We start from the raw sequence: 26,959 nt of genomic DNA on the forward strand, positions 1-26,959 counted from the left end.
TGTATTTAGATGGTTGGGGACAAGTGAATCCCTTGATGACTATGAAAAGATTAAGAATACCCTTAAGAGGGAAATCAGGAGCGCAAAGAGATGAGATGGATCTGGCGGGTCAGGTTAAGGAAAATACTAAGAGGTTCTACAGCTACATTAAGAGTAAAAGCGTGGCCAAGGAGAAAGTACGTTCTCCTGAGAGATCAGCAGGGCTGCCTAGGTCTCGAGCAATAGGAGGTGGGTGGGATTTTTAACAAACCTTTCTCCTTGGCGTTTACTGAGGAGGAGATCACAGTTGCTCAAGAAATAAGGGAAACAAGAACATTCATATCGCCACAGAGGAGGTATTTGCAGCCTTACAGTGCATTAAGGTGGATAAATCCCCAGGGCCTGACCGAGTGCATCCTCGGACTTTGCGGGAGGCTGGAGGAGAAATTGTGGAGGCCCTTGTAGAGATATTTGCTTCATCGTTAGCCATGGTGAAGTTCCCGAAGACTGCAAGGTGGCAAATGTTGTTCCGTTGTTTGAGAACAGTAGCAAGGACAGGCCAGGGAACTACAGGCCAGTCAGCCTGACATCAGTGGTGGGGACGTTACTGGAGGGAATTCTGAGGGACAGGTTCTACCAGCATTTGGATAGACAGAGTCTGATCAGGAGGAGTCAGCGTGGCTTTGTGTGTGGGAAGTCATGCTAGACAAATCTTCCAGAGTATTTTGAAGAGGTAACCAAAAGGGTAGATGAGGGGAGGGTGGTGGATGTTGTATATTTGGACTTTAGCGAGGCCTTCGACAAGGTCCTGCATGGCAGGCTGGTGTGGAAGATTAGGTCCCATGGAATGCATGGAGAGCGAGTTAGGTGGATTCTAATTGGCTCAGAGGTAGGAAGCAGAGGGTGGTGGTTGAAGGTTGTATCTCGGAATGGTGCGCCGCAGGGGTCAGTGTTGGGACCCTTGTTATTCATTATTTATATAAATGATTTGGACACGAATGCACAGATGACATGATATTAGGATGTGCTGTTGACAGTGCAGAAGGTTATCGCAGATTACGGGGGCGGGGTGTGGATCAGTTAGGGAAGTGGGCTGAGGTGTGGCAAATGGATTTCAATACAGATAAAAGTGAGGTGATGCATTTTGGAAAGTCAAATCAGTGTAGGATTGTCCTGTGAATGGTCAGGCACAGGGGAGTGTATTGGAACAGAGGGACATATAAGTGCATAGTTCATTGAAAGCAGTGTCACAGGTAGACAGGTGGTGAAAGAGGTGTTTAGCACCCTGGCCTTCATCAGTCAGTACAGGAGTTGGGACGTGATGTTGCAGTTGTATAAGTTGTTGGTGAGGCTGCACTTGGAGCACTGTGTGCAGTTTTGGTCACCTTGTTATAGGAAAGACACGGTTAAAGTGGAAAGAGCGCAGAGAAACTATACAAGGATGTTGCCAGGACCAGAGGACCTGAGTTACAGGGAGAGGTTGGCCAGGCTGGGTCTTTATTCCTTGGAACGTAGGAGAAGGAGGGGCGACCTTGTAGAAGTGTTTAAGATTATGAGAGGCGTAGATAAGGTGGATGGTAACAGTCTTTTCCCCAGGGTAGGGGAGTCCAAATCTAGGGAGCATGAGTTTAGGGTGAAAAGGGAGAGATTTAAGGGGGACCCGAGGGGCAAATTTCTCACGCAGAGGGTGGTGAGTGTATGGAACGAGCTGCCAGAGGAAGTGGGTGAGGCAGGTACAACAGGGTCATTGAAGAAGCACTTGGATGGGTACATGGAGGGGCAGGACTTGGAGGGATATGGGCCGAACGCAGGAAATTGAGACGAGCTGTGTGGGCCCCGTGGTCGGCATGGACTGGATGGGCCGAAGGGCCTGTATCCGTGCTGGATTGCTCTGTGGCTCTGTGAATCCATGACCTCACTACAGGAAGGATACAATTCAGCTAGAGCATGCGCAGAAAAGATTCACCAGGGTGTCGCCGGGACTGGAGGGACTGAGTTACAAGGAGAGGCTGGACCGGCCGGGACTGTTCTCCCTGGAGCGACAGAGGCTGAGGGGTGACCTCACGGAGGTTTATAAAATCATGAGGGGCACAGATAGGGTGCACGGTCACAGTGGGTTTCCCATGGTAAAACCAGAGGACATGGGGTTATGGTGAGAGGGAGGAGGTTTAAATGGGATCTGAAGTGTAGAGTTTTCACACAAAGAACATTTAGTAGCTGGAATGAGCTGCCAGAGCAGGTGGCAGATGCAGGAACAGTAACAACAGTTCAGAGGCATGTGGGCAGGTAGTTGAATGAGCAGGGCATTGGGTGACAGGGAATTCACGCAGGCAGGTGGGGTTGATATAGGTCGGCATGGACGTGGTGGGCTGAAGGACCTGTTTCTGGGCTGTACAACTCTATGACTCTCTAGCAGACAGGGATGGGACAGACGGTGGGTCTGTGACCGGGGGACAGACGGACGGTGGTTCTCTGACCGAGGTACAGATGGATTGTGTGTGTGTGTGACCGGGGTACAGACAGACAGTGGGTGTGTGACCGGGGTACAGATGGACAGACTCTGACAAGGGTACAGACAGTGGAAGTGTGATCGGGGTACAGGCGGACGGTGGGTGCGTGACCAGGGTACAGGTGGTGGGTCTGTGGCCAGGACACAGGCGGTGGGTGTGTGACCGGGGTACAAGCGGTGGAAGTGTGACCGGGGTACAGGTGGTGGGTCCGTGACCGGGATACAGGAGGTGGGTGCGTGCCCAGGGTACAGGAAGTGGGTGTGTGACCAGGGTACAGATGGTGGGAGTGTGGCCGGAGTACAGGCAGTGGGTGCGTGACCGGGTGGGGGTGGGGGTTGACATGGGCCGGTGGTGAGAACGGACACCTGTACCCGTGTCAGTGTGCACACACGGTGGTCGTGACATCCCCCCAAATGTAACCTGTTGTACCCACATTGTCAGCCAATGAGCCCTCGGGGTTTTCTGCGTCATCAGTTGCCGGGCAGACTCTGAGTGTACAGGTTCTCTCTGATCCAGGCACAGTTCCCGCTGTAGGAAGTGGGCCGGTTGTAACCTGCTGCTTGTGAAACTACCATCAACGAATGCCCCCTTTTCGGTGTTTCCCACACAGACAGTCACCACAATGGATTCACTTCAGACTCGTTGAACTTATCTTTCAACTGACGGGACAGCACGGAACAGGCCCTTCGGCCCACAACCTCTGCACCAAATTAAACCAGTGCCTCTGCCTGGACGCGACCCATCTCTGCATTGTCTGCATATTCGGTGTCCAGCTCAGAGCCTCTCAACCGCCACCGTCGTATCTGCTTCCACCCCCAGCCCTGCAGGGCCATTCCATAGAACCATAGAACCATACAGCACAAAACAGGCCCTTCGGCCCACCGTGTCGTGCCGTCCATCAGACCACCCTCACACTACCTAACCCCTTCCTCCCGCATATCCCTCTATCTCACGTTCCTCCATATGCCGATCCAACAAGCTCTTGAACCTGTTCAATGTATCTGCCTCCACCACCACCCCAGGCAGTGCATTCCATGCACCAACCACTCTTTGGGTGAAAAACCTCCCTCTGACATCTCCCCTGAACCTCCCACCCATAACCTTAAAGCCATGACCTCTCGTCTTGAGCATTGGTGCCCTGGGAAGGAGGCACTGACTGTCTACTCTATCTATTCCTCTCAATATTTTATATACCTCTATCATGTCTCCCCTCATCCTCCTCCTTTCCAGTGAATAAAGCCCCAGCACCTTAAGCCTCTCCTCATATTCAATACTCTCCAATCCAGGCAGCCTCCTGGTAAATCTCCTCTGCACCCTCTCCAACGCCTCCGCATCCTTCCTATAATGAGGCGACCAGAACTGAACACAGTACTCCAAGTGTGGCCTAACTAGAGTTTTGTAAAGCTGCATCATAACCTCGCGGCTCTTAAACTCAGTCCCGCGATTTATGAAAGCCAACATCCCATTGGCCTTCTTAACTGCTCTTTCCACCTGTGAAGCAACTTTCAACGAACTGTGAATATGAACCCCCAGATCCCTCTGCTCCTCCACACTGCCAAGTACCTTGCCGATTACCCTGTACTCTGCCCTGGAGTTTGTCCTTCCAAAGTGTACCACCTCACACTTCTCCGGATTGAACTCCATCTGCCACTTGTCAGCCCAGCTCTGCATCCTATCAATATCCCTCTGTAAGCTCCGACAGCCCTCCACACTATCCACAACACCGCCTATCTTAGTGTTGTCCGCAAACTTACTAACCCAGCCCTCCACCCCCTCATCTAAGTCATCTATAAATATCACAAAAAGTAGAGGTCCCAGAACCGATCCCTGCGGGACACCACTAGTCACAGCCCTCCAATCCGAGGGCACTCCTTCCACCACAACCCTCTGCTTTCTACATGCAAGCCAATTCCTAATCCACACAGCCAAGCTTCCTTGGATCCCTCGGCATCTGACCTTCTGAAGAAGCCTACCATGAGGAACCTTATCAAACGCCTTACTAAAATCCATGTAAACCACATCCACCACACTGCCCTCATCAATCTTCCTGGTCACCTCCTCAAAGAACTCTATCAGGCTTGTGAGGCAAGATCTTCCCTTCACAAAGCCATGCTGGCTGTCCCTAATCAGTCCATGATTCTCAAGGTGTTCATAAATCCTAGCCCTTAGAATCCTTTCTAACAGCTTACCCACCACAGACGTGAGACTCACTGGTCTATAATTCCCTGGCCTATCCCTATTACCTTTTTTGAACAAGGGGACAACATTCGCAACCCTCCAATCCTCCGGCACCACCCCCGTAGACAACGAGGACTCAAAGATCCTTACCACCGGTTCAGCAATCTCCACCCTAGCCTCTCGAAGCAGCGTGGGGAAAATCCCGTCAGGCCCCGGAGATTTATCTGTCTTAATATTATTTAACAACTTCAACACATCCTCTCTCTTGATATCAACAACCTCGAGAACATTACCCCTACCAGCACTCCCTTCCGCATCATCAAGACCCCTCTCCCTGGTGAATACCAAAGAGAAGTACTCATTGAGAACTTCTCCCACTTCTGCTGCCTCCAGGCAAATTCTCCCACCTTTGTCCTTAATCGGACCTACCTTCACCCTAGCCATCCTCCTACCCTTCACGTACTTGAAAAAGGCCTTGGGATTTTCCTTAACCCTACTAGCCAAAGCCTTTTCATGTCCCCTTCTAGCTCTCCTCAGCCCTTTCTTAAGTTCCTTCCTCGCTACCCTATATTCCTCACGGGCCCTGTCTGAACCTTGCTGCTTATACCTCATGTACGCTACCTTCTTCTCCCTAACAAGTCGTTCCACCTCTCTCGTCACCCACGGTTCCTTCACCACGCCATTCCTTCTCTGCCTCACCGGGACATATTTATCCCTAACATCCTGCATAAGATCCCTGAACATCGACCACATCCCCATGGTACATTTTCCTTCAAAAAGGACATCCCAATTTACACTCCCAAGTTCTCTCCTCATAGCCTCATAGTTCGCCCTTCCCCAATTGAAAATCCTCTTGTCCTCTCTGCACCTGTTCCTGTCCATGACAATTTTAAAGGTTATGAAGCAATGGTCACTGTCCCCCAAATGCTCACCCACCAATAGATCCTTCACCTGTCCCGGTTCATTTCCTAAAACTAGATCTAACATGACATTCCCTCTAGTTGGCCTGTCCACATACTGCGTCAGGAATCCCTCCTGGACACATTTAACAAATTCTGTCCCATCTAAACCTTTGGCACTAAGCAGGTTCCAGTCTATATTTGGGAAGTTGAAGTCTCCCATTATAATAACCCTGTTATTTTTGCTTCTCTCCAAACACTGCCTGCCAATCTGCTCCTCTATATCTCTACTGCTACTGGGGGGCCTATAGAATACTCCTAGTAGAGTAACTGCTCCTTTCTTGTTCCTTAATTCCACCCACACGGACTCTAGAGATGATCCTTCTACAACATCCATCTTTTCCACAGCCGTAACAGTGTCCCTGACCAGTATCGCCACCCCTCCTCCTCTTCTCCCCCCTTCTCTATCCCTCTTAAAACACCGAAAACCAGGAATATTCAATGTCCACTCCTCTCCTGACGTCAGCCACGTCTCAGTAATAGCCACGATATCATGGTCCCCCATACTTATCCAAGCCCTCAGTTCATCCCCCTTATTCCTGATGTTTCTTGCATTTAAGTAAACACACTTCAGTCCATCTACCTTACTACTTTTACAGCCTGTATTCTGCTTCTCCTTCCCCAAAGCCTCTCTACCTGTTTGATCTAACTTTTCCCCATTCCCTTCTTCCTCTGACCTACTCCTCCGGTTCCCTTCCCCCTCACAAACTAGTTTAAACCCTCCTGTACCACCCTAGCAAATCTCGCCGCAAGGATATTGGCCCCCTTCTGGTTGGGGTGTAACCCGTCCTCTCTGTACAGGTCCCACCTTCCCGAGAAGAGATCCCAATGATCCAGAAATCTAAAACCCTCCCTCCTGCACCGACTTCTCAGCCACACATTTATCTGCCACCTCCTCCTATTCCTACCTTCACTATCACGTGGCACTGGCAGCAATCCCGAGATTGCTGCCCTTGAGGTCCTGTTCCTCAATTTTCTGCCTAGCTCCCTGAACTCACTCTTCAGGACCTCATCCCCCTTCCTACCTATGTCATTGGTGCCAATATGGACCACAACCTCTGGCTGCTCTCCCTCCCACTCAAGAATTCTGTGGACCCGATCAGTGACATCCCGGACCCTGGCACCTGGGAGGCAACATACCATCCGGGATTCATGCTCACTGCCACAGAACCTCCTGTCTGTTTCCCTGACTATCGAGTCCCCTATCACTACCGCATGTCTCTTTCCCACCCTTCCCTTCTGAGCAGCAGTACCAGTCCCAGTGCCAGAGACCTGGTTACTGCAGCTAGGCCCCTGCAGGTCATCCCGCTCAACAGCTTCCAAGGCAGAAAACTTGTTACTGAGGGGAACAGCCTCCGGGGCTCTCTGTCCTGTCTGCCTGCCTGACTTCTTCTTCCTCTTCCCTCCCCTGACCGTCACCATTCTATCTGCCTCCTGAACCTCAGATGTACCTACCCTAAGGGGGGTGACTGTCACCTGATGCACCGTGTCTACAAAACTCTCTCCCTCCCTTATGCTGCGCAGTGTTTGTAGCTGAGACTCCAGCTCATCAGCTCTGAGCCGGTTCGTCCAGCCTCAAGCACTTACTGCAGATGTGGCCATCTTGGACCGCAGCAAGGTCCACGAGTTCCCACATCAAACAGCTGCAGCACACCACCATGTCCTCCATCCGACTATCTTTTTTTTTCCCTAGTTAGTCCCACCTACAAATCTATAATGACCAAAAGCTAAACCTTGCCTTTACCTACTTACCAGCTACTTACCCTCCTTGCCCCTTCATGCCGAAGCCCCTTGAGCCAAAGCCCAGAACACTCTGCTGCTACTCACTCTGCTGCCCGCTCCGACGCTGCCCGCTCTCTAGGCTGTTTGCTTTTTAAGCTGCCCGCGCCGCGCCTGCGCAGTCCAGCCCCCACTCGACTACTTAAAAAACTTACTAAAAAATCTAAACCTTACACTAAAAACCCTAACAAAAAACTAACCCTTACACCCAAAAATCCTAATAAAAGTGATAAACAGAGAAAACACTTAGCTGCTCCGAAGTCCTCCGAACCGTGTGTGTGTAAAACGCCCCGCACATCTCCTTCAAACCTTAAACACCCCCCTCACCATAAATGTCCCCCACCTTAAACGTCACCCCCTGATGTTAAACATTCACCCCCTCAGCTTAAACATTCCCCTCACCTTAGATGTCCCAACCCACCTTAAACGTCCCCCTCTCACCTTAAATGTCCCCCCCACCTTAAACATCCCCCCACCTTAAACGTCCCCCTCTCACCTTAAATGTCCCCCCACCTTAAACATCCCCACCACCTTAAACGTTCCCCTCACCTTAAATGTCCCCCCTCACTTTAAATGTCCCACCTCACCTTAAACATCCCCCTCACCTTAAACGTCCCCCCCACCTTAAATGTTCCCCTCTCACTTTAAACGTTCCCCCCACCTTAAACATTCTCCCCACCTTAAACGTTCCCACCTCACCTTAACCGCCCCCCTCACCTTAAACGTCCCCCCCAACCTTAAACATTCCCCTCTCACCTTAAACGTCCCCCCCACCTTAAACGTCCTCCCCCCCTCACCTGAAACCTATGTCCTCCAGTATTTGAGAATTCCACTCTGGGAAAAGATTCCTGGTCTCCATCTCTGCCTGTCATAATCTTATAAACCTCTGTCATGTCTCCCCTCAGCCTCGGCCGCTCCAGAGAAAACAACCCGAGTTTGTCACTACCGGCTTCTTCCTTCTTCAGCCCTTTGCCCCTTCCCCCTCTCACCCCTCAGCTTCTTACATCTCCCCCCTCCCCCTCCCACCTACCTTCCCCCCTCACCTGGACTCACCTCTCACCTGCCAGCCTGTGCTCTTCCTCCTCCTCCCCCCACCTTCCTATTCTGGCCTCTGGCCTCTTCCCTTCCAGTCCTGATGAAGGGTCTCGGCCCGAAAGGCTGACTGTTTACTTCCCACCGTATACAGTGGCGTGCAGAAGTTTGGGCTCCCCTGGTCAAAATTCCTGTTACTGTGAATAGCTCAGTGAGTAAAAGATGACCTGATTTCCAAAAGGCATAAAGTTAAAGATGACACATTTCTTTAATATTTTAAGCAAGATTACTTTTTTATTTCCAACTTTTACAGTTTCAAAATAACAAAAAAGGAAATGGCCCAAAGCAAAAGTTTGGGGACATTGCATGGTTAGTACTTAGTAACACCCCCTTTGGCAAGTATCGCAGCTTGTAAATGCTTTCTGTAGCCAGCTAAGAGTCTTTCCATTCTTGTTTGGGGGATTTTCACCCATTCTTCCTTGCAGAAGGCTTCTAGTTCTGTGAGATTCTTGGGCCATCTTGCATGCACTACTCTTTTGAGGTCTATCCACAGATTCTCGCTGATGTTTAGGTGGGGGGGACTGTGAGGGCCATGGCAAAACCTTCAGCTTGTGCCTCTTGAGGTAGTCCATTGTGGATTTTGAGGTGTGTTTAGGATCGTTATCCTGTTGTAGAAGCCATCCTCTTTTCATCTTCAGCTTTTTTACAGATGGTGTGATGTTTGCTTCCAGAATTTGCTGGTATTTAATTGAATTCATTCTTCCCTCTACCAGTGAAATGTTCCCCATGCCACCGGCTGCAACACAAGCCCAAAGCGTGTTCGATCCACCCCCGTGCTTAACAGTTGGAGAGGTGTTTTTTTCATTAAATTCTGCACCCCTTTTTTCTCCAAACATACCTTTGCTCATTGCTGCCAAAAAGTTCTATTTTAACTTCATCAGTCCACAGGACTTGTTTCCAAAATGCATCAGGCTTGTCTAAATGTTCCCTTGCAAACTTCTGATGCTGAATTTTGTGGTGAGGACACAGGAAAGTTTGGAGGAAAAAGGGTTGAAGTTCTGTTGGTTTATCACTATTTAGGCCGTGTTTTGTCTGCTGACTACGCATTTTGCCAGAAGCTGATTTACTCCTACGGTGGGGAGGGAATACTCGGTTTGTTTTTCCCGCTGTCATCAGGGGAACCCCCTCCCTCTTGCCTTGTCGTGCCCCCCCCGTCGGTGTGGGAGTAGGAGTATTCCTCGGAGGTCTCAGCCTTTTGTGGCCTTCGAATTTCTCGGGACCGGCGGAGCCTTCCTGGCGTTGGAAGTAGCTGGCATCTTGCCAAGGAAGAGCCGGCAAGTGTGGGGTGTTTTCAACTCCCACAACAAGGAAGGATTCCTTCCATCTCGCTGTGTTTAGAAAAGGCTACTCGGGGGCTGCCTGTGATATTCTCCAGCTTGTGTGGGGCCCCACAACATCAAGGCAGCCATACCGACAGGATCTGCTGACGCAGTAAGACCTGGGGGAGCGGCGAGAAGTTTCGAACTGGTCCATCTAAGGACACCATTTACTCCCAGTGACTTTATCGGTGGGTACTGCTACCTTGACTTTGGCAGTTATCCTTCTAGTGGTTTGTTTCTACTTCGGACTGGGTTACCACCATGCTAGACTGGACACCGGTGAGCCGCTGACCTCCGAGGGGCTATGCAAGAGCCGCGGCCTCCTCGGACGATGCCCTGTTTCGGGCAGTGGAGCTCATGCGAGGGGTGCAGTGCATCTTGCCCCCTGGACTAACCTTGGAAGCGGTTTCGGAAGTCATGGAGGACTTGGTTGGTGTGGGTGGCCTGCTGGCCTCTGAGAAGGAGTTCGGGAAGGTGGTGTTCTATCTGCGGACCGACGACCTGGCGCATCGGGCCCTCGGTAGGGGGCTCACTGTGGACAAAACACTCCTGCAGCTGGAGCTGGTGACCGCTCCCGCACAGCGGATTGTCCTTGGACACATCAGGCCCTCCATTCCTAATGAGGCCCTCCTTCCTCATCTTGCCCTCTTGGGACAGATACAGTCTGACATCACTGCTGTATGGCACAAATTTAAGTGCGGCACCCTCCGCACCGTTATCTCTTTCCGGCACCAGCTGTTTATGCAGTTGGCCTGGGAGGAGGACGTTGAGGGTCGGTTCACTGTACGGTATGAAGGGGCCAGCTACCAGGTGTACTGGAGCTCCGAGCGGCTGCGGTGCCATGCGTGCGGGGAGGTGGGGCACTTTCGGAGGGACTGTCCCAATTCCCGGCCCAAGGTTTCCATCTCTGGCACAACTGTTCCCCCTCCCCCTCCCCCTGTGGATCAGGTGGGAGAGCCTGAGACCGTGTGTAGCGCGGGAGTGGGGAGGGACGGGGAGGAGCCGACGCAGACCAGGAAGGTGCGGAAGAAGAGCAAGCACCTTCGGAAGCAGAGGTCACGCCTACCCCTGCGCCTCGTACCGGGGATCCCACTTGCCCTGAGGGTTGGGGGGGTGGTCTGTGGGGAGTGCGCAGGTGGTTGGGGTGGAAGTTGGGGCTGCCAGAGAACCGGTGGTCCCTACATCCGTGGGTTCCTCAGGCCTAAAGAGGAGGAGGAGTCTTTTTCCTAGTGGGGTGGAGGGCGCAGATGAGCAGGGGTCATCGGAGAGGGAGGGACCCAACATCGAGGTTAGCCCCCAACCTCATTCCCCAGCTGTGGCCTCATGCCCTGGTGATCCCCGTGTGGCGGGTGGGGAAGGGGATGGCCCCAGTGACATAGTGAGGGAGGACGTCTCCACTGCCAGTGGTGGCGTTGCCCTGTGCAAGGTGGCTGAGACAGCCCTGGAACCCCCCAACCCCGGATTTAGTGGACAACTTCTCCTTGGGGGTTAGAATTAATGAAGAGAGTGGTGAGGCAGAGACCAGCCCCTCCCTCTCTCAGGATCTGGCTCTGGGGGGGACCCCTAGCACTCGAGTCACCGGGGTCCTCCTCGATCCCGGCTCCTGGGGCGAGGGATGTCCCCATCGTACCGGCAGTACTGTGCCATGGTTCCCCGGATGTTTTGGGGGGAGAGCCCCTCTGTGGCTCTTCTTAGTGATAGGACTGAGGCAGAGGGGAAGTTGGCGGGTGGGGCTGAGGTTCCCGCTGCACAGTGTGGGACAGGTGAGCTGGTGTTTGCTGGCTCACACGGGGAGGGCACTGAGGACTCTGCCTGCGGTGAGGGGTTGGAAGGTGATTCATCTGAAAGTGACATCATGGATATCCTCACCCCACTTATCCCTGTAGAAGAGATCCAAGAGTTTATTCAGACCTCCGAAGGTGCGAAGCATCGGCCTAAATTAGCCTCCCTGCACTGGGACAGCCTATCGAGGCGGTTAAGTCACTGCGTGTCGCCCTTCAACAGAAGGGGAAGGGGAGGCCGGTGACCGGGAACAATAGGCGCCAGCTTAATACCTTCCTGGATGACCTAAAGAGAGACTTCAGGGCTAGAGGTGGTCACACTCCTTTCGAGGGTAGGGGGGTCACCAGGTGGCTCTGACACTCCTCAAGGCAAAGAGCGGTTGCGATCTTCCTGGGGCTTGCAGGGTGAAGAGCGGCTCCGTTTTCACCGGGAAGGGGAAGGGTGCCAAGGCCTAGTGTGCTCCTGACATGAGATACACCACAGCCAGCCTTAGTGTGAACGGCGGCAGGGGCTCTCTCCGTAGGTTCCATACTCTCCCTGTCCTCAAGGAAGGGAGATATGTGGTGAATCTCCTGCAGGAAACCCACACCATCCCAGGAGATGAGTCCACCTGGCTCCTGGAGTGGCAGGGAGGGGTCTACCTGAGTCACCTCAACTCCACCTCTAGTGGGATGGTGATTCTGGCCCCTGGTTTCCAACCGGAAATCGTGACAGTTTAGGATGTTGTTCCCGGCCGCCTGCTCCACCTCACTGTGCGCCCGGACGGTGTGCCGCTGCACTTTGTCAACGTGTACGCCCCCAGGTGCGGGGTGCTGCAGACGGGCCTGTTCTGTCAGGTGTCCTCCTTGCTCAGTTCCATCGACCCCAGGGACTGCGTCATCCTCAGGGGATATTTTAACTGCACCCTCGAGGAGGAGGACCGCTCTGGCCTCCAGCGTGACCTGGCGTCAGCGAAGACCTTGAAGGAGCTCGTGGGCTCCTTTGACTTGGTGGACACCTGGCGGAACCTTCACCCTGACCCTAGTGCCTTCTCGAGGAGGTCTAGAGGGGGAGGGTCCCGCATAGACAGAGTGTACATTTCCCAGGTGTACGTCTCCCGTGTCTCGGCGGCCTCCACGTGGCCGGTGCCGTGCTTGGACCAGCACCTCGTGTGGGCAGAATTTGCTCTGCTGTGCACGCGGGTGGGGTCTGCGTACTGGCACCTTAACAACCGGCTGCTTGGAGGATGGCTGATTCCGGGATTTGTTTGGAGCTTTCTGGATTGCCTGGAGGGAGGAACGGGAGGACTTCTGCTCCCTAAGGCTATGGTGGGGTGTGGGCTTTGCCCGCATCTGGTTTCTATGTCAGGAGTACACTAGGGGGTCGACCAAGGGGCGGGGATCTGAGATCAGGCGGCTTGAGAGAGAGCTGCTCGACTTGGCCACGGTGGAGCGAATGGTGGTCCATATGGAATGCGCTGCCTGGGGTGGTGGTGGAGGCTGATACGTTGGACAAGTTCAAGAGATTGTTAGATAAGCCTATGGAGGAATTTAAAATAGAGGGATATGTGAGAGGAAGGGGTTAGATAGACAGGTGTGGTTTGAAGGTCGGTATAACGTGGTGGGCCGAAGGGCCTGTATTGTGCTGTATTGTTCTATGGTTCTATGGTTGGGGTCCCGTCTCGGTCTGACCGCTGGGGACCAGAGCCTGTGGCGGGACTACCAGGAGAAGAAGGACGCGCTGAGGGCACTGCGGCTTGAGCGGTCCCGAGGTGCGTACGTGAGGGCATGGATCCAAATGCTGCACGATTTGGACCGTGGCTCACCCTTCTTCTCGTTGGAGAAGTGGCGGGGAGTCCACAAGCAGCTGGGAGGATTACTGGCTGCTGACGGCTCCTCTGTCACTGATCCTGCTGGGATCTGTTCTTTTCACGGGGACTTCTTCTCGCCGGACCCATCCAGTGCGGACGTGAGCGGTGCGGTTTGGGAGGGGTTGCCAACGGTCGGGCCGGAGGCAGCGGAGCGGCTGGATGCTCCCCTGACTCGGGCCGAACTGTCTGCGGCTCTTCAGCAGCTCCGGATGGGAAGGTCCCCTGGCCTCGACGGCTTGACCATCGAGTTCCTTCAGGCCTTCTGGGATGTCCTGGGGGATGATTACGTCCTTGTCCTGGGGGAGAGCTTGGCCACCAGGGAGATGCCTCTTTTGTGGCGGAGAGCTGTCGCGGTTCTGTTGCCCAAGAAGGGAGACCTCCGCCTGTTGAAGAACTGGTGGTCGGTCTCTCTCTTGTGTACGGATTACAAGGTCTTCGCCCGGGCAATGGCCAACCGTCTCGGCTCTGTGCTGTGACGGATCATACATCTGGACCAGTCCTATATGGTCCCAGGCTGGTCCATTCAGGACAATGTCTACCTGGTCTGGGACCTGATCCACCTGATCCAGGAGACTGGATCCCCGGCAGCGTTTCTCTCCCTTGACCAGGAGCAGGCATTTGACCGGGTGGATCACAGTTTCCTGGAGGGCACTCTGCGGGCGTTCGGGCTCGGACCGCATTTTGTGGCCCGGGTCCGGCTCTTGTACTCTGCCGCAGAGTGCCTGGTCAAGGCCAACGGTTCGTTGACGGCTCCCATTCCCTTTTGGAGAGGAGTACGTCAAGGATGCCCCATGTTCGGCCAGTTGTACGCCATCTGTGTCGAACCATTCCTGTGTCTCCTTCGGAGGAAGTTGACGGGTCTGGTTCTGCGCGAGCCGGACATGGAGGTTGTCCTCTCGGCCTACGCCGACGACGTACTCCTGATTATGACAGACCCCGTCGACCTGTGGAGGATGCGCGAGTGCCAGGAGGTTTTCTCGGCAGCGTCCTCCGCCAGGATCAAGTGATCCGGACTCTTAGTGGGTCAGTGGCAGGTGGACTCCCTGCCGGAGGAGCTGAATCCGTTTGCGTGGAGTACCATACGTCGCCTCCACCTGGGAGTCTACCTGAGTCTCACTGGGGAGACCTGGCTGGCAAACTGGCAGGACCTGGAGACGAAAGTCGTGGCCCGGCTGGGGCGCTGGTCAGGCCTCCTCAGGGTGCTTTCCTACCGAGGCAGGGTGGTGGTCATAAACCATCTGGTGGCCTCCATCTTGTGGTACCGGATGGTCACCTTGACACCTACCCACAGCCTTTGCCACGAGAATGCAGGGGAAGTTAGTGAACTTCTTCTGGGGCCATAGGAAACACTGGGTCTCTGCAGCGGTCCTGAGTCTCCTGTTGGAGGAGGGCGGAGATTCACTGGTGTGTGTATGTGCACAGCTGGCGGCTCTCCGCCTCAGGACCCTGCAGAGATTCCTGTACGCCGAGCACCCTCCGAGGTGGCACGTGCTGGCGATGTACTCTCTCTGGCGTGGCCGCTGCCTTCATGAGGTGACGCGGCTACCGCCGGCGGGCGTCAGCCGTGCTGCTCTGTGGAGGCTGCCCAGCTTTTATCAGGACCTGCTAAGAGCCTGGAACATGGTTGCCTCTGGCCAGGAGCCCCCTCTGCTGGCGGAGGGTGGTGCCCCGGCTGAAAGCTCAGATCACTCCTGCCCTATCACATCGGGTGTCGGTGTGGCTCGGTTGCGTGGAGCGACTCCGGCTACTGAGCCGGAGTTGCTTATTGGGCCCAGACCCCATAATCTTATCCGGAAGCCGGCCCCACGCAACATGAGCCGCCTTTCATCAGCACCCATTGCGCCCTTCCCGGATGTAGGTAGGAGGTACCTGTACAGGCTGCTGGTCCACACCCTCCACTTCCTAGCTCTTGTCCACCGTCCTGACACACTGTGGCAGTCAGTTTTCCACCTGGGACCAAGGGGGGTCCCCAGTGGAAGTCCCTTTACGGAGTGTACTTCCCATGTACATCGGGGACCTGGGGTGGAGGCTGCTGCACAGGGTGGTGCCCTGTAATAAGTTTCTCAGTTTGTGCACGGATCTCCCAGCCGACTGTCACTTCTGTGGGCTGGAGGAGACCGTGTACCACATGTACATGGAGTGTGCGAGGTTGCAGCCCCTTTTTGCATATCTGCAGGGGCTCCTCCTTGCCTTCTGGCTGCACTTTAGCCCCCACCTGTTTATCTGTGGTCATCCAGTAAGGAGGGGGGCAAGGAGGGCTGAGGATATCCTGATAAACTTGCTCCTGGGGCTAGCTAAGGTGGCTATCTGTGGGTCCTGGGAGTGGGTAGTGGAAGGTGCTGCCCGGGCAGACTGCCTGGTGATGTTCCAGAGTTTCGCCCGTGCCTGGGTAGCTGTGGAGAAGGAATATGCAGTGTCCACGGGTACCATGGAGGCGTTCCGGGACCATTGGGCACCGTGGGGGATAAATGCCATCCGTGGTAGAGATGGGGATATTTTAATTTAGTTTAGTTGTGTTAGTGACTGTGTTTAGTCACTGTGTTTGTCGTTGTTTGTTGTAGTTTGTAGTATTGTCGATTGTGTTTTGTAATAAAGGAATTTGGGAAAAAAAGGGGTCAGACACAATGAAGCTCCCTCCGCACCGTCCCATCACACACTCCCGGGGTCAGACACACAGTGAAGCTCCCTCCGCACCGTCCCATCACACACTCCCAGGGTTAGACATAAAGAGAGCTTCACTGTGTGTCTGACCCCGGGAGTGTGTGATGGGACGGTGCGGAGGGAGCTTCACTGTGTGTCTGACCCCGGGAGTGTGTGATGGGACGGTGCGGAGGGAGCTTCACTGTGTGTCTGACCCCGGGAGTGTGTGATGGGACGGTGCGGAGGGAGCTTCACTGTGTGTCTGACCCCGGGAGTGTGTGACGGGATGGTGCGGAGGGAGCTTTCCCTGTGTTGCTGTATTTATTTGGTAGAATTTGACCTGTTCATGAACTAGGAAACAAATTGAGTGAAAGTTTGGAGTTCTCTGTGGGCTGAATTTCAACACATTTGATAAATCGGTACCTTTCCATCCAGGAGACAAGGTGTTATCTTCACGTCTGCCATAGACTGTGAGCACGTGATTGCTCGGCAGCGTCTGATGGCAGAGCTGAAGGCAACCTGTGCAGAGAGCTCTGCCCCGGGAACTGATGATGTGACACGGACCGAGTGCTCATTGGTTGCTGGCACTTTTTAATAAATGAGTTGTGTTGTGAAATGTCAGACGTTGCAGTCGGACACAACAGACCTCTTCAAGGTGTTAACATCAATAAAAGGGCAGGGCTGAACAAAGGGCAGGACTGGCATCTCAGCATTGCAGGGAACAGAACCTTGAGCAGTGATGGGGGGTGTGGGGGAGGAGGGGGCAGTGGGGGAGGAGGGAGCAGTGAGGGAGCAGTGAGGGAGGAGGGAGCAGTGAGGGAGGGGGACAGTGAGGGAGGGAGGGACAGTGAGGGAGGGAGGGGCAGAGGGAGGGGAGGGGGCAGTGAGTGAGGGAGGGACAGTGAGGGAGGGGGACAGTGAGGGGGGACAGTGAGGGAGGGACAGTGAGGGAGGGGGACAGTGAGGGAGGGAGGGGCAGAGGGAGGGGCGGGGGCAGTGAGGGAGGGGGTGGGAGACGGCTCTCCAGGTCAGGGCTCATGGTTGGAGCCTCAGGGCCGGCACTCGGCTGGGGGTATACGACACACCTCCCAACGTTCGGCAGGAGGGGAGAGTCCTAGCCCAGCAGGGGCAGTGCTGGTCCTGATCTCAGGGAATGTCGTGGCTGGAGTGTCGTGGGGAACAATTGGGAGGTAGCGGCCAGAACTCTGGGAGTTATGGGAAGGCAGAAGGGTGGTCAGGAAATTCCAGTCCCGGATTGGGGGAAGGCCGATTTCAACAACATAAGACAGGAGTTGGACGTGCAGACTGGGGGCAGCTGCTGGCATCAGAGAAGTGGGAAACACCGAACTGTGACATAGTGAGAGGGCAGGGCCAATGTGTCCCTGACAGTGTGGAGAGACGTGACAGCAAGTCCTTGGAACCCTGGATGTCAAGGGACACTGAGGGCTGGGCAAGGGAGAGTGAGCATACGGCAGGTGGGTAGGACTGAAAACTGGAGGCACTTCAGAGGTATATTGTGTCGGGTGGGGTAAAGAAGGGGAAGAGCAGGGGCTCATCGGCGACCGAAGGGGCAATCTGTGATTGGAGCCAAATGGTCTGAGATGGATACTTCTCATCTGTAGTCACCTGTAGAGGACAGTGTAGCTGGCGAGTTCAGGAAAGGCAGACAGTGGAATTCTACAGCATGTTATTATAAAGGAGGGAATATTATTTGTCTCCATGTGACAGGTGGATAAATCCCCAGGGCCTGATGGGGTATCCGGGCGGACAAGGGAGGAGATCGCCGGGACCCTGACGGAAATGTCTAAAGCTTCACTGACCACGGGTGAGGGGCCAGGTGACTTGGGGACAGTGAATGTGGTTCCTTTGCCCGAGGGCAGCAGAGAGGAGCCAGGCAGCTGCAGGTCAGTGAGTCTAAGGTCAGCGGCAGGGAAGTTATTGCAAAACAATTCTGATGGATGGGCTTAAGCTACGATTAGAAAGGCGGGGGTTAATCAAAGATTGTCAGCTTGGCTTTGTTCGGGGGGATCCAGTCTGACCAACGTGACTGAATATTTGAAGAGATAACAGACTATGTTGTGATGGTTGATGTAGTCTCTGTGGACCAGTTCTGACCAGGTCCCACATGGGAGCCATGGGATCCAGGGCAAGTTGTTAAATATTGTACAAAGTAAGCTTGGTAATTGGAGACAGGGGGTGATGTGTGAGGGATGCTTTTGTGACCAGCAGTGTACCACAGGGACCGGTGCTGAGACCCTTGCTGTTTGATGTATACGGTAATGATCTGGATATGAATGAAGGTATTGATCATAGATGACATTAAACTTGCTGGTGTTGATGGTGAGGATAATCTGATGCTGCAGGAAGAGATTGATCACATGAGGAGTTGGGCTGGGAGGCAGGCATGGTAGTGTAGCAGTTAGCGTAACGCTATTACAGCGCCAGAGACCCGGGTTCAATTCCGGCCACTGTCTGTAAGGAGTCTGTACGTTCTCCCCGTGTCTGTGTGGGTTTCCTCCGGGTGCTCCAGTTTCCTCCCACATTCCAAAGCCGTACGGGTTAGGAAGTTGTGGGGATGCTGTGTTGGCGCCGGAAATGTGGCGACACTTGTGGGCTGCCCCCAGAACACTCTACGCAAAAGATGCATTTCACTGTGTTTCGATGTGCATGTGACCAATAAAGAAATATCTTAAAGGAAGTATCTGGACAAGCACCTGAATCGCCAAGGCAGAGAACAGAGACACAGAGCGATCCAGCACAGATACAGGTCCTTCGGCCCAACCAGTCCATGCCGACCACGGTGCCCATCCAGCTCGTCTCAATTTCCTGCGTTCAAACGTTACATCTCAAGTGCTGGCAAAGGGATTAGTGTGGGTGGGTACTGGATGGTCGGCACGGACAGGGTGGGCCGAAGGGCCTGTCTCTGTGCCGTGTGCCTCTGAACATTCGGATGGTTTTAAAGTCAAATACTGAGCAGTGACAGCGGGTCAGTTCAGCAGCAGCAGGCCATTTGGTCCCTCAGGACTGCCCTACCCCTTCAGCAGCAGCAGCAGGCCACTCGGCCCCTCAGCACTGCCCTACCCCCCCTTCAGCAGCAGGCCACTCGGCCCCTCAGCACTGCCCTATCCCCCCTTCAGCAGCAGGCCACTCAGCCCCTCAGCACTGCCCTACCCCCTTCAGCAACAGCAGCAGCAGGCCACTCGGCCCCTTAGCATTGCCCTACCCCCTTTAGCAGCAGCAGGCCACGGCCCATCAGCACTGCCCTACCCCCTTCAGCAGCAGCAGCAGGCCACTCGGCCCCTCAGCACTGCCCTACCCCCCTTCAGCAGCAGCAGGCCACTTGACCCTCAGGACTGCCCTACCCCCTTCAGCAGCAGGCCACTCGGCCCCTCCAGACTGCCCCCCCAGTACAGTCACAGCTGACCTGCCCCTCTTCTAGGCCAGTTCTCCAGGTCTCTATTTTTTCACAAACTTATCTCCCCTTAAACCAACTGCACCCCCCCCCCCCACCCCGTGACCATCCGAGGAGGTGAGTTCCGGAGATCCCCCACCCTCTGTGAGAAGATGGTCCGACACACCTCACTTCTCAGTCACTCCCCCCCCACCTCCGATCTTGTAACCACCTTCCCTCTGTCATTGACTGCTTCAGAACACAGAACAGTACAGCACAGAACAGGCTCTTCGGCCCACAATGTTGTGCCGACATAGCTCATCCCTCCTACCTACAGAATGCCCATGTCGCTCCATTTTCCTCTCGTTCATGTGCCCATCCAAGCCCCTCTTAAAAGCCCCCAATGAATTTGCCTCCACCACCCTATCGAGCAACACATTCCAGGCATCCACCACTCTCTCAGTAAAAACGTACCCCTCACGTCTGTTCTGAACCTACCCCTTCTCACCTTAAATGCAAGCCCTCTGGTATTGGATCACTCAATTACAACATGCTGCTGAATGTGACCAGCTGTTCCTTCCTTGATTAAAACCTCCAGCCTACTGCCACCAGCAGTTGTGAAGACAACAGGCCTGCAGTTACATGTTCTGTTTTCCTCCTTTCTGGAAGAATGGAGCTACATTTTCAGTTTTCCAGTCCACTGCTACCTTCCCAGAACTCAATGAGTCTCAAAAACTTCAACCAGTCTCTGCAGCCACTTCCTTCAAACCCGCTGAGTGCAGACCATTGGGACCTGGGACCTGTCTGCCTTTGGTGCCCATCAGTTTTTCTAATACCTTTTTCCTCATCATAAGGGTTGTTACAAGTTCGTCCACACTGTTCAACATCAGAAATCTTTGCGTGCAGCTGAGGGCCGATACACAGACGTCCCCACCCTGCGTCTGAGGGACGAAACGCAGACACCTCACCCTGGGTCTGAGGGATGATATGTGGATGCCCACACCCTGGGTCTGAGGGACGATACACGGGACCCCCCACACCCTGGGTCTGTGGGACGATACACCGGACCCCCCCCCCCCCACCCACACTGGGTCTGAGGGACGATATGTGGATGCCACACCCTGGGTCTGAGGAATGATACATGGACGTCCCCACCCTGGGTCTGAGGGACGATACGAGGACGTCCCCACCCTAGGTCTATATGCGGACCCCCCACCCTGGGTCTGAGGGACGAGATTGTGGACGCCCCCACCCTGGGTCTGAGGGATGTGACGCGGATGCCCCACCCTGGGTCTGAGGGACGATACACGGACCCCCCCACCCTGGGTCACCACACCACCCTGCAGACTCAGGCGTGATCCCCTGTGGACTGAGGGAGAGACAGGGAGCAAACTGAGGGAGCGAGGAACGCAGGAACGGGCGGGAGTGGCAGGTAGGGCGAGGTGGTGGGGGGAGAACTGGTCGGTTTAGTGGGGACCAGGTTGGCATGGAGTTAGTGGGCTGAAGGGCCTGATTCTGTCTGTATGAATTGTGACAAGGGAGGGAGCAGGTCTGACTGGAACAAGACTGGCGGTGGGGTGGGGGGGGGGGAGGCGGGAAGCGGAAAGCTGGGGGGGACAGATGTGGGTGAGAGTGGTGGGGGAGGTGAGGGGGTGGAGTGGTGTGGGCGGGGATGTGCGGGGTGGGGGGAGAGCTTGTCGGGGGAGAGAGATGAAGGCGAGAGAGGTGAGGGGCGAGGTGGGAAGGAGGTCCTCCCCCACCACCTACAGGTGCTCCCAGTGTGTGGGTGCTCTCTGCAATAACCTGCCGGCTCGGGATCTGCCCAGCAACAAGTGACGCAGACGCGCCGCCGCCCGATGATTGGCTGGAGGCAGATGTCGGGTCGCTGCTATTTTGGGGGGTCTTTCGTCCAGTTTTAACACCTGAGACCCCCTCCCCCGACCGATCTCCGGGGTGGGGGGTGGGTGACTGCTGCCGTCCCGTTGTGGGGGTGCGGGATGTGTGGAGGGTGGGGGCGGTGCTCTGTCCCCGCCCGTCCCGTCTGTACTTTCTGTTTCACTTCTCTGCTGGGACCGGGGTGGGGGGGTGCAGGCGGCAGACCCGGGGTGCAGGCGGCGGACTGGGACCGGGGGGGTGCAGGCGGCGGACCCGGGGTGCAGGCGGCGGACTGGGACCGGGGGGGTGCAGGCGGCGGACCCGGGGTGCAGGCGGCGGACTGGGACCGGGGGGGTGCCGGCGGCGGACCCGGGGTGCAGGCGGCGGACTGGGACCGGGGGGGTGCAGGCGGCGGACCCGGGGTGCAGGTGGCGGACCGGGACCCGGGGGTGCAGACTGTTGATCGGGACCGGGCGGCGGCTCCGCCATGCAAGTCAGCACCGGGGTAAGTGGCGGGATCTCCGGTCCGGGGCAGAGATCAGTGGCGGTGGAGCGGGGCAGTGCAGGGGACGGGAGGGGACGGGGGGGGGGGGGGAGGGGGACGGGGGAGGGGGGGGGGGGAGGGGACGGGAGGGGCGGGGGGGGGGGGAGGGGACGGGAGGAAGAGGTGTTGTGGGGCTGGGGAGGGTGGCTCTCGCCTGGTTCGATCCCGCGCTCCGGAGCTGCCGGTGTGGAGTTTGCACGGTCTCCCTGTGACCGGGTGGGGTACCCCGGGGGCTCCGGTTCCCTCCCACGTCCCAGAAACGTGTGGGTCGCTGGGGTAAGCGGCCTCTGTGAATTGCCCCCTGTGTCGGGGTGAGGGGCAGGTTCCGGGGGGAATTGATGGGAATGTAGGGAGAGTAAAATCGCGCGGACTCGGCAGGCCGAGTGGCCTGATCCACGCTGTGTGACTCGGTGTGTGGGCGGGAAAGCAGCCTGCCCACCCCTCACATCTTCCCCGTCACATCTGCCCCATCCCTACCCACATCTGCCCTGATGTAATATCAGGGCCGATGTGGCCTTTATTCACTCCCCCCACCCCCCTCCCCCGCGGTGACGGGGGGTGGGGGGTTACCCTGCAGCGTACAGGGCCTCGGGGACACCCCAGTGTGAACGGACTCGGGCTGGTTACCTACCGAGGATGTGCTGGCTCTAGAGGGAGTGCACTGGAGGTTCACCACACTTGTCCAGAGAGGGGGTTGGGGTGAGGATGGGGACGGGGTGTGTTTAGGGGAAGGATGGGGAGGGGGTGTGTTGGCGGGGAGGATGGGGTCGAGGGGGGTTGGATGGGGAGGATGGGGAGAGGGGGTGGGGGGAGGATGGGGAGGGGATTGTGGGGGGAGGGTGGGGAGGGGGGTGGGGGTGGCGGGGGAGCTGCCGTTTGAGGAGAGACTGTGTTCTCCAGGCTTTGGGAGAAGGGGCAGTGAAGTAATTGAAACTTCCAAAATTCCACCTGGGCTGAACAGGTGGATCAGGCAGGAGGTTACCTACCCTACCTCCCCCACCCCACCTCCCACCCCTCACCTCCCCCACCCCACCTCCCACCCCTCACCTCCCCCACCCCCACACCTCCCACCCCTCACCTCCCCCACACCCACCCCCACATCTCTCTCCCCCTCACCTCCCTCCCCCCCACATCTCCCTCCCCCACCCCCCCACACCTCCCTCCCCCTTACAACTAGGTCCCTTCTGCCTGTAGGTGGTCCACATCCCTCCATTCTCTGCACATTGTACCTGCCTCCACCCCCACCCCTGGCAGCACATTCCAGGCACCCACCGCTCTCTGTGTAAAAAAAACACCTGCCCCAGACATCTCCTTTGAACTTGCCCCCTCTCACCTTCAATGTATGTCCTCTGGTATTTGACACTTCTACCCCGGGAAGAACACTCCGGCTGTCGGACCTCTTCCCACCCAACCCCTTCCCCCTCCCGCCTCTCCCTCTCTCCCCTTCCCCTCTCTCCCCCAGAGATGTTGAGGGGGAGAGAGGTGGGGGAAGCTCCCCATTCCTCTCCCTCTCCCCATCCCCCCGCCTCTCCCCGCCTTCACGTCCCCCTCCACCTTCCCATCCCTGTTCCTCACCTCCCTCCCTCTCACCTACCCGTCCCCTCCCCATCACTCACCTCCCCTTCCCCATCCCCTCAACTCTCTCCCCCTCACCCCCACCTCTCTCCCCTGTCACCTTTCTCCCCCACCTCTCTTCCCCTCAACTCTCTCCCCCTCACACCCACCTCTTCCCCCCCCCCCACCGTTCTTGATTCCCCAACCCTGGGAAAATGACTGTGTGCATTCACCCTATCTCCAACCCTTGTGATTTTGTACACCTCTACAAGATCACCCCTTATTTCTATCCTGGGAAAAAGATTCTGAATGTCTACTCCATCTGCGTCCCTCACAATTTTATAAACTTCTGATATATCTCCCCTCAGCCTCCGACACCTCTGGGGCGACCAGAACTGCACACAACACTCCAAGTGCGGCCGAACCAACGTTTTATACAGCTGCAACATGACATCCTGACCTTATACTCAATGTCCTGACCGATGAAGGCGAGCACGCTGTACGCTGCCTTTGCTGCCCTGTCTACCTGTGCGGACACTTTCAGGGAGTAATGGACCTGCACCCCGAGATCCCTCTGTACCTCAGTGTGGCTGAGGATCCTTCCACTTACCGTGTAGTTGTTCTTTACATTTGACCTTCTGATGTACAACACCTCAATGTACTGGGATTAAATTCCACCCCCCCCTTGCCCCTCACCTCATCCCTCTACCCTCTCCATCCCCCCACCTGTCCCTCTCCCTCACCTCCTCATCCCCCCACCTCTCGGACCCCCCACCTCTCCATCCCCCTAACTCCCTCCTCCCCATCCCCTCTCCCTCCCTCACCTGCCCACCACCATCTCCCCTACCCCTCCTCTCTCCCCCTCTCCATCCGTCCAGCCCCCCCGCCTCTCCCCACCCCCCTCGCCTCTCCCCGCCCTGCCCCGCCTCTGCCAGTCCTGTTCCCCATGTACCCTTGGTACCCACACCCAGTTCTGTTGGTCAGTGGGCTGCAGCAGCTGAGGTAGTGAGCGGGGGGGAAGGAGGTGGGGGGTGGTGGGTGGGTTGGGGGGCAGGGGGAGGGAGGTGGAGGGAGGGACAGAGGTGGTGGGTGGGTGGGGGGCGGGAGGGGGTTGGGGTGGAGGGAGGGACGGAGGCGGGGGTTGGGGGAGGGAGGCGGGGGTGGGACAGAGGGAAGCAGTGGGTGGGGGTTGGGAGGGAGGTGGGGGTGTGAGGGAGGTAGTGGGTGGGGTGTTGGGATGGAGGTGGGGGTGTGAGGGAGGTAGTGGGTGGGGTGTTGGGAGGGAGGTGGGGGTGTGAGGGAGGTAGTGGGTGGGGTGTTGGGAGGGAGGTGGGGGGTGTGAGGGAGGTAGTGGGTGGGGTGTTGGGAGGGAGGTGGGGGTGTGAGGGAGGTAGTGGGTGGGGTGTTGGGAGGGAGGTGGGGGGTGTGAGGGAGGTAGTGGGTGGGGTGTTGGGAGGGAGGTGGGAGTGTGAGGGAGGTAGTGGGTGGGGTGTTGGGAGGGAGGTGGGGGGTGTGAGGGAGGTAGTGGGTGGGGTGTTGGGAGGGAGGTGGGGGTGTGAGGGAGGTAGTGGGTGGGGTGTTGGGAGGGAGGTGGGGGTGTGAGGGAGGTAGTGGGTGGGGGTGTGAGGGAAGCGGGAGGTGGGGGTTGGGCGGGAGGTGGTGGGTGGGGGTTGGGCGGGAGGTGGGGGGGTGGGCGGGAAGGATGGAGGTGGGGGTTGGGACAGAGGCGGTGGGCTGGGAGGACGGGGGGCAGGAGGTGGTGGGGGGGCGGGGGGGCGGTGGGTGGATAGGGCAGTGAGCTGTGTGTGCCTCACCGTTGACCCCTGCGCCTCTGCCACAGACGACGATAATGGCGGTGGAGTTCGCCGGAGGAGTTGTGATCGCCTCTGACTCCCGTGTCTCGGCAGGGTAGGTTGGTTCTCACCTTTGCCCTGTGACACCGCGCCCCAGGAGGTGAACCCACTGACCGGGCCATCGCTCGCCCACTGGTGGACACCACTGGCAAGGCCCACACTGATTGCCCTAGTGTGGGGCAGTTGGGAACACCCCCATGTTGGCCAGTCCGGACCCCACCCCCCCACCCCCCCACCAGTCTGGGGAGGGAGGGCAGCTGCTGCCCTGACGTTGGGTGCGTGGGTCTAGTGGTCCATGGCTGCATCTCTGACCCCGGTTCCAGATTTATTTCATCACCAATTTATACAGCACAGCAACAGGCCCTTCGGTCCACAATCTTCCTGCTGACCAGCGTCCCCATCTGTACCAATCCCGTTTGCCAGCACGTGGTCCTCGGCTTTCTCTGCCTTGGTGGTCCTGCTGCTTCACGGCCCCCTCACCCCCTCCTGGATCTGACCCCGGCAGGCTGGGATCTGAACCCACGGCCCTGGGTGGGGTCCGGACTCCGGCTGATAGTCCAGTCACTGGTGCAGCACTGTAGCGTGACGTGGGGAACACCGTGACCTTGTGCACAGCAAGACCCCACGGACAGCAGCGAGACCGATGAGCAGGTCACCTGTTCCAGGTTCCGGTGAGCCCCTGGGAGGGGTGTCCGAGCCTGTGTAACGTCCTGAGCCAGTAGCCCTGTCTGTGTCACTGCCCCATGCTGCCTGGGGTCTGGCCTCCAGAGCTGGACCTGCTGACCCTGACCCTGGCCTGCTGACCGTGGAGAGGTTCCCACCAGCAGCAGTGTCCACCCATCTGTGCTGCTGGTTTGAGGTGTTGGAGCGGAGGGAGTGGGGTAGCAGAGTGGGGAGAGGGTTCCGGAGGGGAGGTGGGGAGGTGGGTGGGGTTGGGAGAGGTCCTGGGACTGTGTCAGTGAGGGGGGTGGTGAGAGGTCCCGGGACTGTGGGGGGGGGGGGGGGGGCTGGGGAGAGGTCCCAGGACTATGTCAGGCAGGTGGGGTGGGGCATGGGGAGAGGTCCTGGGATGGCAGGGTGACGGTGTTGCTGTGTCCCCAGGGAGGCAGTGGTGAACCGTGTGATGGACAAGCTCTCCCCCCTCCACCAGAGGATCTACTGTGCTCTGTCCGGCTCGGCGGCCGACGCCCAGGCCATTGCCGACATCGTCAACTACCAGCTGGAGCTGCACAGGTAACGTCCCACCAGGGACAGGGGGGGTCCCACCAGGGACGATGGGGGAGGGGGGGTCCCACTGGGGACGGGGGTGGGGAGGGGTCTATCCGGGGCCGGAGGGAGAGGGGAAGGTCTGACTGGGAATGGAGGGGGAGGGGTGGGTCCGACCAGGTGGTCCAACCAGGGATGGTGGGGGTGGTCTGACTGGAGGGGGAGGGAGGGGTCTGACGTGGGACAGACAGGACAGGTCCCACCCAGTGCTCTGGGGACGTGTCCCACCCGGGAGAGCTCCCTGCCCTTCGCCGTGAGCTGTCCGCCTGCACTGGAAGCCTGTGTATCTCTACTGACAGCCCGCACAGTGCTCACCGCGCACCATGGGGGCTGCTGCAGCCTGTTGGTGTTGCACTGACCCCGACTGATCTCTCTCCCTGGTCCCGTCC

The 26,959-nt window shown here is 56.9% G+C and overlaps 2 protein-coding genes across 3 annotated transcripts in view; one reads left to right on the forward strand and one right to left on the reverse strand.

Annotated features, from left to right (window-relative positions):
• Window positions 1–26,959, reverse strand: part of LOC127585911 (class I histocompatibility antigen, F10 alpha chain-like) — a 603,397-nt gene that overhangs the window by 123,308 nt on the left and 453,130 nt on the right. The window lies entirely within an intron of this gene.
• LOC127585909 (proteasome subunit beta type-9-like) lies at window positions 21,342–26,556 on the forward strand. Of its 2 annotated transcripts, XM_052043649.1 has the most exons (4): window positions 21,546–21,858; window positions 23,820–24,064; window positions 25,292–25,359; window positions 26,406–26,556. In XM_052043649.1, exons 2-4 carry the CDS (start codon window positions 24,002–24,004, stop codon window positions 26,539–26,541), a joined length of 267 nt encoding a protein of 88 aa, XP_051899609.1. In that variant the 5' UTR covers window positions 21,546–21,858; window positions 23,820–24,001; the 3' UTR covers window positions 26,542–26,556. The 2 variants fall into 2 exon arrangements, with proteins under 2 accessions (XP_051899608.1, XP_051899609.1); XM_052043648.1 differs by lacking the exons at window positions 25,292–25,359; window positions 26,406–26,556 and having other exon boundaries at window positions 21,342–21,858; window positions 23,820–24,006.

This window comes from Pristis pectinata, chromosome 34 (assembly GCF_009764475.1).
Source record: "Pristis pectinata isolate sPriPec2 chromosome 34, sPriPec2.1.pri, whole genome shotgun sequence".
Taxonomy (NCBI): Eukaryota; Metazoa; Chordata; class Chondrichthyes; order Rhinopristiformes; family Pristidae; genus Pristis; species Pristis pectinata.

Bases quoted from the DNA above. Each gene is read 5' to 3' on its own strand.
- LOC127585909 (XM_052043648.1), top strand. From the start codon at position 21,476: ATGTGTGGAGGGTGGGGGCGGTGCTCTGTCCCCGCCCGTCCCGTCTGT. The intron at 21,859-23,819 runs GTAAGTGGCGGG...ATCTCCCCTCAG, and splicing joins CCATGCAAGTCAGCACCGGG to CCTCCGACACCTCTGGGGCG.